Source organism: Pleuronectes platessa, chromosome 4, assembly GCF_947347685.1.
Source record: "Pleuronectes platessa chromosome 4, fPlePla1.1, whole genome shotgun sequence".
In the NCBI taxonomy this organism is placed as follows: Eukaryota; Metazoa; Chordata; class Actinopteri; order Pleuronectiformes; family Pleuronectidae; genus Pleuronectes; species Pleuronectes platessa.
In genome coordinates, this window is record NC_070629.1 from 8,018,549 (window position 1) to 8,031,934 (window position 13,386).

The 13,386-nt window shown below is 39.1% G+C and overlaps 1 protein-coding gene across 1 annotated transcript in view; it reads right to left on the minus strand.

Annotated features, from left to right (window-relative positions):
- The window catches only part of npffr1l2 (neuropeptide FF receptor 1 like 2), a 39,111-nt gene extending 25,943 nt beyond the window's left edge, over positions 1–13,168 (minus strand). The window contains exon 1 of the mRNA XM_053420551.1: positions 13,046–13,168. Coding sequence (XP_053276526.1) covers positions 13,046–13,117 — 72 coding nt within the window. The 5' untranslated portion in view covers positions 13,118–13,168. The remainder of the gene's footprint in view (positions 1–13,045) is intronic.
- Between the last annotated feature and the right edge of the window lie 218 nt (positions 13,169–13,386).

Genomic DNA, 13,386 nt, shown 5'->3' on the forward strand with positions numbered 1-13,386 from the left:
TTCAATATAGAATTAACAGGCTGTAAAACTCTAGATCATGTGACACATTCAATAGGTAAACACCAGTGTGTGAAACCTAAAGATAGGTGACTTTTTTTGTGACCTCACATTCTCCTCTTAAACATGTTCATGTGTTTAAAAATATATATAATATGGACTGAATCTTATAAGGTCTTATATGATAAGAATGGTACAATATTACATTTATTATACAACTGAAGAATTAAATAAAATTTACCAAACACTGATTATTTTACACAAGCATTTCCGTTTGTAAAGTGTGCGTAGATTCTGTTCTTACATAAGAACAAATCCCAAATAAGAAGACAATGGTGTATCATAGAATCTTCGTAAAAACTGCACTGATGTAACCACCACCTTGCAGTCGACCACTACCAGCCATTTCCTCCTCCGCAAAAGAGTCTGTGTGGTTATTTTGTCTGACAATGGGTGAATTAGGCAAATAATAATTTCACCATAATCAATAATGGGAAATGTTTGAAGAGTAAAACAATTTATTGATCTATGTAATATTGTAAGACTGGCATTTACTTTAGTTCTGATAAAGTCAATATGAGAAAAAGAAACGAAAGTTCAGAAACAATCCAATGTTCCAAGTATTCAAATTTATCAACTTGATTAAGTAGAGACTAGGGCTGCTCGATTATTGAAAAAATCCTAATCACGATTATTTTGGACAATATCAAAATCACGATTATTTTGGACAATATCAAAATCAGAATTATTCAAACGATTATTGATATGTGCCCTAATTCTGAAGTCTATGCTTTATTTTTTAATCACTTCCTGTTCCGGTAAACACCGAGGACGGCTGCGTGTCTTATTCCTCCGTGAAACCAGGATATCGGTGCCCAGTTATTCAAACCCTTAATGATGGCAACCCTAACACTCTATGACCGACTGACCGGCGCAGAGAAATGCGGGTCCGATCTGACCGGTCTGGACAGCCAGGCGGGAGCGCGCTTGAGAATAGCGGTGCGCGGCACGGTCGCTGCATGGTGTGCTGCTGCCCTCCCTGCTTTTCCACTCGTGCTGTTTTTTTCACCGCCGATCACCACAAACACAACTCGCCTCCTTCACTTTACTGCTGCTTGAGAGTGAGAGCCAGTCAGCTGGGCCACTGAATGCTTTGGGGAAAGGACTGAATTGCGCATGCACGTCTCTTTCGAAAAAAATGCCAAATAATCGTTTCAACTCGATTATAGTAGTTTGGAGATCGTTTGACCCCATAAATCGTAATCACGATTAAATTTCGATTAATCTAGGAGCCCTAGTAGAGACCATCAGTAAAATGAAGAACGTATTTAGTAGAAGGATTGTTGGATACCAAAAAACATACTGCAAGACTTATGTTGTTTAAAACAATATTATAATTTAAAAACCATCTCTGAACTGCAGAAAACTGTGATGGAGATAGCATTGAATTTAAATTACATTAGAATAATTTGTACAAATATTTGTGACAAAACCAGGTTGACTCTGCAAGCAAATATACAATACTAGTCATCCAGTGTGTTCGATATTCCCACTCCAGCCCTTAAAACAAAGAAGCAGTTAATTTCCTTTGGCTGCTCATTAGAGAAGCTCATACATCCAAACTAATTCAGTGCTATAATCAATTAGTAAAATAAGAATTGAGAAACGACGCTGTGATTAAAGCTTATTTAGAGCCAGTTGTATGAACAGTGCCAGCGTCCTTGTTTTTCTTCTTTGCTGCGTACTCAGCCACTTGATTACTGTTAGTAAAAGTAGATGGCTCCCGATGTATAGCTTGGTGCTAGACATGGAAGGACAAATTAAAGACTGATGCAAAGAGAGAGCAGAGAGAAATCTTGACTCTCAGGGGACTGCATGTTCAGATAACGGACTAATCATCCAATCAGCTCAGTGTGGTGGCTTTCAATTGGACACTCTTTGAGGCTATATCTGGAAGAAGAAAAACAAGGTATATATAAAAACAACGTACTTCAACTAAATTGATTGCCAATGATCAGACTGGATTTTTCTTGATGATTGACCGTCTAAAATAAATGCATTAAGGCATTCTATGAATAACCAGTCCTTTTTCAAAAAAGAAGAAGAGAATATAATTCATCTCACAATGTGTCCCATTATGTGGACATGGCCAGCCGTATTTAAAGTACATGTCACATGATAAATGTAATGCGACTGCATCACATTTCAGTCTATAGGAGCCATTGTTGTATGTCTATAGTCACAACAGCTTATAGACATTTTGCAATGTGTACTGTGCTTATTATTTTCTACAATGGTAGCACCTAAAGGCATGATGCTGTGACAGACTAATTCCAGCTCTCCCTCAGGAACATAGAAATGTCAAATGTGGCAAGAAAACCTCAAGCATGTCATCACAAGAGAACTGACAGGCGAAATGTATATACTGCTAAGAGAGACAATCCAAATATTTGACAATTAAAACACGGCAAGATAAGATAAAGTTGGCAATTTTTTTTCATTTAGTTTAACATTTGAAGTAAAAAGTAAAAATTCAATTCAATTAAATGAAATATAGTAAAAATAAATCAATGCAGTATGATGAGACCTAAACAATGTGGTCTCTTTTCTCAGAATTAATATGCACAGCTTCTGTTCCCTCAAGAGCAACAATCTATTAACTTGAAAATGTGTGTTGTCTAATTTAATCTGTTTTCAGAGCTGCAAAAAGGTCAGACTGATCAAACCGCCTCATCGGATTTGGTGCTCTTGAGGGAACAGAAGCTGTGCATATTAATTCTCTTAATTTGTCCTTCCATGTCTAGCACCAAGCACAGACCAGAGACACTGAGAGAGAAGGCTGTTAACTTGGAGCATGAAGACACTATTACAGTTTCAGGGTCCCTTTAACAATTACATTATAATGCCTAGAAACAAATTAGATGAGGTGAACAAATTCAGATTGGACTGAATATCACTTGGCTGCTTAACACTCCGCATGACTTTCTCTGGTGTGACTTAAATAAGTATGCCGCTGAAAGCAGAGATAGCGATAAAAAAACTCGGCACATAATCGTTCCTGTACAAATGCCATTTAAATCATTTGTTTGTTTTGTTCTTCACCTGTCTCGTCCTGTCCCACCACACTGTCCTGACTGTCTTGTCTCCTTGTCTCTGTCTCATTCTGGTTCTCAGCTACATCGGCAGCTCCCTTGTTAGAGACATGGTGCGCTGCTTACTTTGAGATGTGTCTCTTTGCCACAGCCAAAACATTTCATGGTGTCTGTCAAATATCCCATTATCAAACTCATCCACTCTTAGCTTGAACACTAAGTCGAGCTCCACACCAACCCAAAATGTGTCTGTGAAAATGAAGAATGTGGAGAATATTCTTCCGCTATACTTTTGTATAGCCTTTACTCTAGTACACTTTGAAAAGTTGTAAGATCAGTTTACAGCCTAAACATACAACATACGACATTCAACACACTTTTCGGAAAGGTAGAAACTATCAGGGTCTATATAAAATCTTTCACAACCTTTATTGATGTTGATTCCCCACATCGTGAAACAATTAGCCACTTTAGCCCGATTTCTCTTATTGATATTGTTAATGCAGTATAACACATGAGGTTGTCGTCCTGTCCTATGGATATTATCCAATACTAGGCTTTTATTTGACGTAACTGAAACAATTGGGCTCTGGTTACTATACATTTTTAACAGTTAACCATCACTAGGCTATTTTCCCGATTACAGCTTGTGTCCAGCCAATTCTAAAAAAGACCAGTCTTAGTTAGAAGTTGCTCTTAGCTAAGCAACTTCTTACCACTGTGGAAGGAAATCATATTTTTTTAACCTTCCAATCTGGCTTCCGTCAGCACCACAGAGACTGACCTTCTCAAAGTCACCAATTACCTTTTAATGAACTATGATGCTGGCATGGGTCAATTTAAGTGCAGCTTTTGATATGATTGAGCACTGCATCTTATTTGATAGACTAAGGAAATGGGTAGATCTATTATAAGAAGACACAGTAGTTGCAACCCGCCAATGAACCGAACAAAGAAGAAAAAGTATTAGTATTACTCACGGCGAGCAGGAAAAAAGGAACAGATACCAAAACCATCGCTGCAGATTGCGACCCGGCCGGGGCACGCGTGGCTGCCAGTGTGCACAGCCCAATCGGACAATATTTATGTGGCGCTTTCCGGAGCTCCTGCCTCCGGTGTGTCCGGGGCGTAACACTGGCTTGGCAAGCAGGATGCAGTCATGTAAATGCAGTCTTTTGATTTACATGCTTACTTTTTATTACTGCTGGAACAGATAAAGCATGGACTGATACTGGAGGAAGAGATATGAAACAGCTATCTGAGAAAATAAAGAAACATCATGAGTCTACAGGGGCCCACATGGAAAGTACAATGAAGCTATAGCCATGCTAGGCACAACTGACATGGCTGCGCAGCTGGATGAAGGCCACAGGTTTGGAGTGAGAAAACACAATGAAGAGGTGGATAAGTTCAATGTGTCAAATTCTGCGGCGCATTCAAACTGGCTTTGCTCGGCCACAATGAGACAGATTCCTCTGACAACCTGTGCATTTTCAGGGGTATGGTCAATTTTCTCGCTTCATTGGAGACTGTCTTGGAGGAGCTTCTCAAGACAGCTACCATATTTAAAGGCGCATCCTGTCAATTCCTGAAGGTTGCATTCTGTATGAAGTACACAATGCCGATAATCTCGCTATGCAGATGAAAAGACTGATGTTTTAACCCGACTGCCAGTTGGTGCTTGGTACATTAACATGTTTTTTCGAGTTTATCCCGCTTCAGGAAGCAAACACTGACTCAATTGCAACAGCGTCGTTGGAGAGGCTGAGTGACAAGAGAGCAGGCTGATTGCCCAGGCCTATGACGGGGCTACTGAGATGAGGGGGCAACAGGTGGGGTACAGCGTAAGGTACTGGATGTTTACAGAGATGCACACTACGTCCACTCATGCGCACAAGTTGAACCTCATCATGCAGCAGGCAACAACACACACACACACACATGTTCCCCTGACCCAGTTTTTCTTTGTGTATAGTTTACCTCATAAGATGTCTTAGTAAACACAAGTAACCAGACTCAGCCTGTAGTCTATTGATGCATACTCTACTTACTAACTGAGCTCAAGGGCAACAACTAATAATAATTTAAAATATTTATCAATCGACTGATAATTATTATTTTTGTATATATTATTTTGATTTAGTTTTCTAAGTTTAGTTTTTTAAGTTACTTTGTGTAGTATGCAGTTTACTGTTAGCTGTTTTTGTTTAAAAATGAATGACTGACTATTGGAATTAAATAATTACCTACTATTTAAAAAAGAACCTGTATCCTGTAATTCTTGTTAAATCGTAGTGGGATGGTTACTGAAAACTGAGTATGGCACAGCACAGCCCCAACAAGAATATTTTTCACCAACCGCCACTGTCTTCACCTATGTTACACCATGGCACCTCAAAATCATTTCCACAGCCACCTCCATCAGTTGACTCTTACCATTGCATGTGTGAACACGCAGGCTGACAAGATCTCTGGTCATGTACTGGAGCTTTCACACTAGAAGCAACAGGCCAACGTGGCAAAGTAACAAAGGAAGGAAAGGTGTCAGCCCAATCAAAGCTAACAGACAAATCAATGCCCACGATAAGGTGAACCGCACTCCAAAAGCTACCTCATTTTATGTAAGAGAATAGACAAAATTGTGAATCCAATCCCACCAATAAGTAAACGGTCATTGCTGTCAGACTGGGCTGATAAAGGCAAAATGGAGACCGGTATTTAAGAGTCATAGCCCGCTCCATCCCTCAGGATTTTTGAAGAAAATGTAGCTTCACTTCTTAACAGTGACACAAAACCAGCTCTAAAGAAAGGAGCATATTCATCGAAAACTGCAGGAATCACATCAGAGACACAGTCTGTACTGACAGGCACAGCAGACCTCATGTCAGATTTTATTCCTTTATTTCTAATTAGCAACACCAGTCAGTCCACCTTCCAATGGCCTTTCCTATAACAGTAGTTGGTGATTTTATTCTTGACTAATTGCAACTTTCCAATCAGGACACTGGTCAAATTATGTCAATTGTTCCCTCTCCATCCAAGTCATCGCCCACAGCAGTGCTCTCTGCAGCTGGCCTGATAAAGTAGAACATATTTTTCTGCTCACAAAGCGGAATGAGCGGCTCTTGTGAGCTTTCTTTCTTTATTGAATATTACAATTCAACCTAGCATGCACATTTTTACACTATTCCAACACTATTCCTAATCCAACAGAAGTGTAAACATCAACTGAAGCTAACCGTAATTTAGTATGTCTAGTCAGAGCCTTGACACATTCCACATATGTTTGGTCATTTCTCCTCTCCAATACCTGAATCACTGGTCATGATGTATGCAGTACTCATAAGCCAGACTGATGCCATTGCACACCCAGATCCTTCCTAGACCCCCTGTCATCTTTACCCACATACAATATTACTCCAGCTCCAACTTAGCTTTTTCTGTCTCCTCTCTCTGACTCAATTTGGAACTTAACCTACTGTTCATGTTTGGATTTGACATGCAACATTTGGAGCAAGAAAAACTCTTAGGTATGGTAGAGACAACTGGAGTAAACTCACCTAAATCCCATTCAAGTCATTTAATGTTTTCTTCAAGATGCAAATCTCAACGGCAGCTGAATAAAGATCTGCAATGTTAAGCAACTGCTCTTTTGTGCAATAAGTCTCCCCAGATCAAACAGTAATAAACAAATTACATTACATTTAGCTGAAGCTTTTATCCTAAGCGACTTACAATAAGTGCATTCAACCATGAGGGTACAAACCCAGAACAACAAGAATCAAGAAATGACTATTTACCTCACATTCAGCTATTTAGGAGGATGAACGCCCCAGCTGTTTTGTAGTCTTCCTGCTATCTGCACGCCCTACTCCACTTACCATTCTTCCTCCTACGCTTCATACGCCTGCTGTAGTTGGTGTTTATGCACTCAAGCCCAATGGATCAAAGCCATGCAAAAAACTAACCCATAGATCCTTTAACAGTTTATAACTGGATGAAAAAATCATAGAATACTCGCACACAGCTTTAATTGCATGTGACAAATTATTAATTGTTGTCTCAGATACGTTTAGCATTGTTGATAGTCAAAATGATTATTATTTTCGATTCCTACACAAATACTTTCACAAGCTTGCAAAACACTGCAGTCTTGACCACTCATTCAGGCTCACAGCTTTGATTATATTACTTCCTTTATCTGTGGTCAACCACTCTTGCCGAGTTTCTGACTAGTTCCATGACATGAGAGCATCTTGCGGCCTTTGTGCAATGAGCTCTACTCTATGATCATCAGGAAAAAAGCTTGTTTGGAGGCACGAACTTTTCAACTCCAAATTGTCAATATAATGTAGTGTTAAGTTGAGAAACATTTGAGTGAGAATTTGTACTCGATGGTGGCGATATAGTCATTTGATACATCTCACGTGGAACAAGGCAATTTATCGAGTATATTTGATATATCGCCCACCAGGGGCATGCACAGACATTTTGGGAGTCAGGCCTTTATTGAGAAAAAGTGCACTTCTCATAAATATTTATAAAAAAGGTTGTTTTGTTAAAGTTAAATATAGTAGCAGAACTCTGACTTACTTACCAATTTATTTGAATACCTTCCCACTCTTAAAATTGTTAAATACTCAACAGTTCGTCCAGAGACAATGGTCTTCTTTAGTATTCACTAGGTTAATCACAAGAGCTGATAACAACAGAGGAAACTTTGCCATAATGTGCATGTTTTCTATGCTCCTAATGTCTAGTAAATAATCACTTATTGCACCAGGGAGAGGAACGAAGTGAACATTGATACATTGTTTTTTTTGCACATGACAATAAAACATTTTAATTATTTTGGTGGTATTGAAATAAATAACACTTAAGAATAACTCTCCTACTTATTTTGTTAATTCCACTCGAAAAAACACACAATCATTACAAAAAAGGTCATGAATTTTGAAATAAAATGTATTATAAATCCTAATAAATGTTTGTCATTGTGCAGCAGGCATGATTAAATAGATTTTTAACAAGAAAGATAGTGTTATGGAAAATTCCAATGACTAGTATCTAAGGTTGTGGAAATCCCCTGACTAGGTGTCTCTCTGCTATGATACTGTCTACCTGACAGGATGGAACCCTTATTTGGTGAAGTTTTTCTTCCAACCGGCACCGTGTATGGACGGACAAAGCAGATAAGACACAGAGGATGATCTCATGTCTTTCATGTCTTATTTTTTTCATATTATGTAATGCCTCTTTGTATAAGTTCTGGCTTTTTTTAACTTACAGACAGTTGTTCCATTTTGAGCACCTGTACTTATTGTATAAACTCTGCAGAGCTTATTATTATAAAGACTTAAAAGCAACTCCAGTCTGAGAATTTCATTATTTCAAATCTCAAGATGAAGGTTATCTTGCCCCTTGAAATGGATTCCCTAGTTGAAATCTTCCCCTATGAATTGGGACAGCCATTCAAGAAGCCGTTACATCATCAGAAGTCATCGATGTAACCAGATGAGACAATGTTCCTGGGGATGTCATTCTAAAATCATTGAAGAGATCTTAAATAAACCAATGATATTGCTTGCAGTTACTAAAGTGACAAACCTATAGCATCCAAATTACATCTGTGCTAAGTTAATTCAACTAATGAGGTTGTGTTACTCTGCTACCATATTGATAACTTACAGCTTACGTTATGTGTCCGTGTGTAAATTCCTATCGTCATTGACGATCTTAGTTTCAAGCAAGGAGAAATAAGCCTTGAAGAAAAGCCAAAAACCTCAGTTTGAGCGTTAGGGAAAGTTTTCATGGAGCTCAGCGTAAGTTCAATAAGGAAGACTTAAACCCGCATACAGATCAGCTGACTGCGGGCGGTCCTAAATATCGGGAACGCCCTCAGGAGGGCTTAACCTGCATGCTGTCAGCTGCTCGTGGGCGTTCCCAAACATCCAATCAGGCCTGCCCGGTTTTCTTCAGCCAGTCGCACAGCAGCTGTCAAACTTTAAAAATCCCTTCTCTTCTCTTCCTCAGCAGTGTCAATGCAGCGACTCACACAACCCCTCCTCCACCCCAATCTCCTCCAGTCCCGGGAAGAACACTCATCACCTCTTCCGGATCCCGATGACAACCAATCACGGACTAAGGTGGAAGCTGACTGCCTGAAAACATACTTGTTACTCGTGGCATCCATTGCACTTCTGTCCATCCTGGAAGAGTGATCCCTCGCATGTGGCTCTTCCTGAGGTTTCTACGTTTTCCCTCAAGAAGGGTTTTTCGTAGTTTTTCCTTACTCTTGTGAGGGTTAAGGACAGAGGATGTCACATTTAGGAAGTCCAATAAGACAATGAGCATATATGGACCATCTAAACAAACGATTGACCAATGAACCACCACCAGTGTCTAGACCCCGGGGGGGTATTCCTGTACGACGCTCTGCTCCACCCCCTTCTAATCCTGATGACATCACACAGGGGTCTAAAATGCCAAAGACTACAAATATTCGCATTTTCTGTACTCTGTAAAAATAAACTCTTTAAATTGAAAACCAAGTCTCTCCTGATTGCACTGCAGGTTCAGTACAGGCTGGTTCAGGAGACAGGTTGCTGTTCGTCAAATCAATCAGGTTTCTGTGAATCATATCAATGCTATGAATCTAATACTGCTAAAAGATAACTTAAATGTTAAATATATATTTCGTATATTACCCATATACATAACATAAGTGTGTAAAGCTGTGTTAAAGTAATGGATTCACAGAAACTAGATTGCATTCTGAGTTCTCTCATTTCTTTTACACTTGTTCTGTGTTCCTTATTTTAATTCATAAAATTCATTCATACATCATCCATATAAATATTTCTTACTGTTCACCTGTGTTCCCCTTTAGAACACAAGTTCATAAATGTATTGTTATTGTATAAAAATAATGTTTTAATGTTTAAATACACCTGCAACTAGTATAATATGTACTGTAACAGATATGTATTTTCACATATTGTACTCAAAACTGCCAGTGTACCTCTGTGGAAGGAATAACTTTATGTACCCCTGTGGCAGCACGTGTTTACCAGGCGACTCATTATTCACAGCTGAACATCACTGTTGTTCCCTCAACACACGGCTACACAGAAACGGATTATAAATGGCATAATCCAAGAACCATGGTGACTGACTTTGTTAACATGTTACCTTGAGTTTATTCTAGGATATTTGTTTATGTTCATTATAAAACTTGTTTTTGTTAAAGTGCAGGTTGTTAAACCTGGCCAGGGGAACAACATTGTGATTCTTTCAGCGTTACCTAGAAAAAAAAGGAGACTGGTAGAAGGCATCAGGTTATTATCATTATTATTAACAAACTATTTATAATTAATAAAGTATATTTTCTGAAGTAATCGTATCATTAAGATATCAGATAATGTTATCATTTGCAGCATTATAGGATACATTGTATTGCATATATCCTATAATTCATGGGCATGCCAGGAATAGCTAGCACCCACTTTCACCCCACGAACACATGACATTCATCAATATTAAAACACAGGTGAGAATAATTCTGCACTTTAAGAACACGTCATGAATCTGACTTATAGAGTTGTAACTTTAAGAACAATCTTACAAAGATATTGATGAAGGAGGCATTTTGTTTTTATCTGTGCTCTGCTGCAAGCCAAAACTTCATCCAGTCGGGACAATAAAGTACTTTACTGAACTGAACTCAAATCCATTCAAAACTGTTGTAGATTCAGTTAAAGAGAGCGATCCAAGACCAAATGTATGACCCTTGTGCTAGAGAAAGTGAAAGTGCTAGGAAGACGTGTAGGTCTGTTTAGCCTAGGTGGAGGTCCCTTCCAATACTGCTCTCTCCACATGTGATACTTCACTGCTCTTCATGCTCCTACTTTCCCAAGAAACAAGATCTCAATATTCATCTGGAATTTCCATCAAAATCTCCAGTGCTCTGGAAGATTACCTGCTGAACCCAGGATACTGTCTGTCCGTCAATGTCTTCTACTGGCAATGGGAAATGAGTATTTTTTAAAGGTGAAGTGAGGAGCCTCTAGTGGTGAAATTTATATTGTAACCAACTGAATACCCCTCAATTCAACCCCTCAGTTCCTGAGCCTGAGGAGAGCTACGGTGGCCTTCCTGCATCAAAACGCTGACGACTGCATCTAACTGACTTCTCTGCAGTGGGTAGGCGTCTGTAGGCCGATATATTTACGAATGTTACTTGTGTATTTCGTATGTAATCAGAGGATGATTGTTTACATGTAGAAAACGTCTCACCGCGCTTTATTACTGACGTAGCTGAATTAACTGAATATACTAATGCAAGCTAACATTAGCACACATTTAGTCTGATAACAGAGAGAGTTGTTAGCAGGAGACACGTTTTTAGCCACCACAGCCATGTCCTTAAGACCTTGAAACAAAAATTAATTTAACATACCACCTGTCACCTTGGCAGAATTTTTTTAAATACCACTTTTAACAAAGACATTTTCAGGTCATCTACATAAGGGGCATTCACCTTTACTTTTGCAAATCCTAAGTGACTAGGGGATGAGCAATACAGAATCATGGTCAAACATGTTGTTGCGGAATCTCAATCAACCATACCCGCTTGCAAATATTCTGTTTTCATAAGTGGGCGCAATGTGATGGGTCAAACTCATCTTTTGCTTTTCTGCCGTCTTTTGCAAATGTGTTGCACATCCAAGGTGAGGGAAGGAATATGGGTTCTCTTTATTTCTGCTTTCCTGTAACTTTGTTTGTAGCATTGGTGGTCAGGTCCACCTGCAACTATACCAGCTGTAATTCTGTGTGCACATACATCCCCACCGAAAAATGGTTCTCTTTATCAGGATGCAGATTGTTGTTGACATCAAATATATACAGGTATGTCAGTTATTCCAGAGCAATGCTCCCATTTCTCAAACCATCAAAACAACTCATCCAAATAAGCTGCATACAAAGAATTCAACAAGCTCTCCGACCAGCTCTTACGGCTCATTTGTGGATATATGACATGGATGTGGGAAGGACATAATCAGGGTGGGTGCAAGAGTTGATTGTGTCTCAAAACGTGAATAACATTTATACATACATAACATTATATATCATTTAGGTGACACTTTTATCCAAATCGACTTACAATAAGTATACATGATTTGGCATTTTAAATAGTGAAAGACGAATCACGAAATTTGTGATGAAGGCATATGAATATGTTCCTATAGGGTCTCAATGGCAACAAAACACTGAAGGGTGAAGCTCTCCAGCCAACCAATGAGCTGTAGTTTTTGTAAAGCAATTAATAATTTTCTAATTTTCTAATCCAGTTTAAATTATAAAATTTTATTGCAGGGTCTGATTAAAATATCTATACAATTTTACAATAATGGCCATGATCAATAGTGATTAATTTGTAAAGAAATCGATTCATACATGTTTTTATCATACAATCAGTTATTTAATGAATTGCTTTACTGCTGTTTCCATGGCACTCTGTCCATCATACTCCTAGAAACCTGTTGCTTTAAAATTAGCACTGACACTTTGACACATTACTTCCTCCCTTTCTCTCCTGTGGGTCTGGTGCCTAATGACACATGATCTTAAATTAAGGATTTCATTTCAGTGTCATTTACAGTGTAAGAGAATGGTTAGAATTCATGAAGAAATTATATTGGGACTAAAAATACATAAAGCCTCGTGGAGGCGCTTAAAGTTTAAGAAAACAATTTCGCAGCTTTTCTAGACAAAAAGCGGCTGTGAAGTTTGTGTTAAAAAAGTTCGAGCACTTTTTTTTCACTATTTTGAACTTAAATTTCCCACAGTTGAAAAGCGGAAAACACGAGTAAAACACGAAGCTGATGGTGAGAAGCCGGTGTGTCCACAGATGTATGACAAACATGACAAAATGTCGAAATGAAGAAGGGACTGACCTCCGTGGTTCCAGATGCTCCAACACCCGCAGCCCAGTCTGCACTGACGAGGAACACGAGCAACCCGAACATAACATGGACGAGCTGCCAGCTCCGTCCTCCTCCGTCTCCCACTGTGAACTTACTTTCACCCTGGGTATCAGACCGACAGAGCGGATCAGGTGTTCCAGTTTAACTGGCGGGCATGGCTTCTGGCGACATTCCAGATGTTGAGGCTGTTTTTCAGAGCCGGTGGCAGATTCGTCATTTTCACAAAGCGCCTGTGTGTGAAGTGCGGTGATCTACTGAAGGACTTGCTGAAATAAAAATCCTACAAAAACCCTTCACGAGTTCATGTGTCC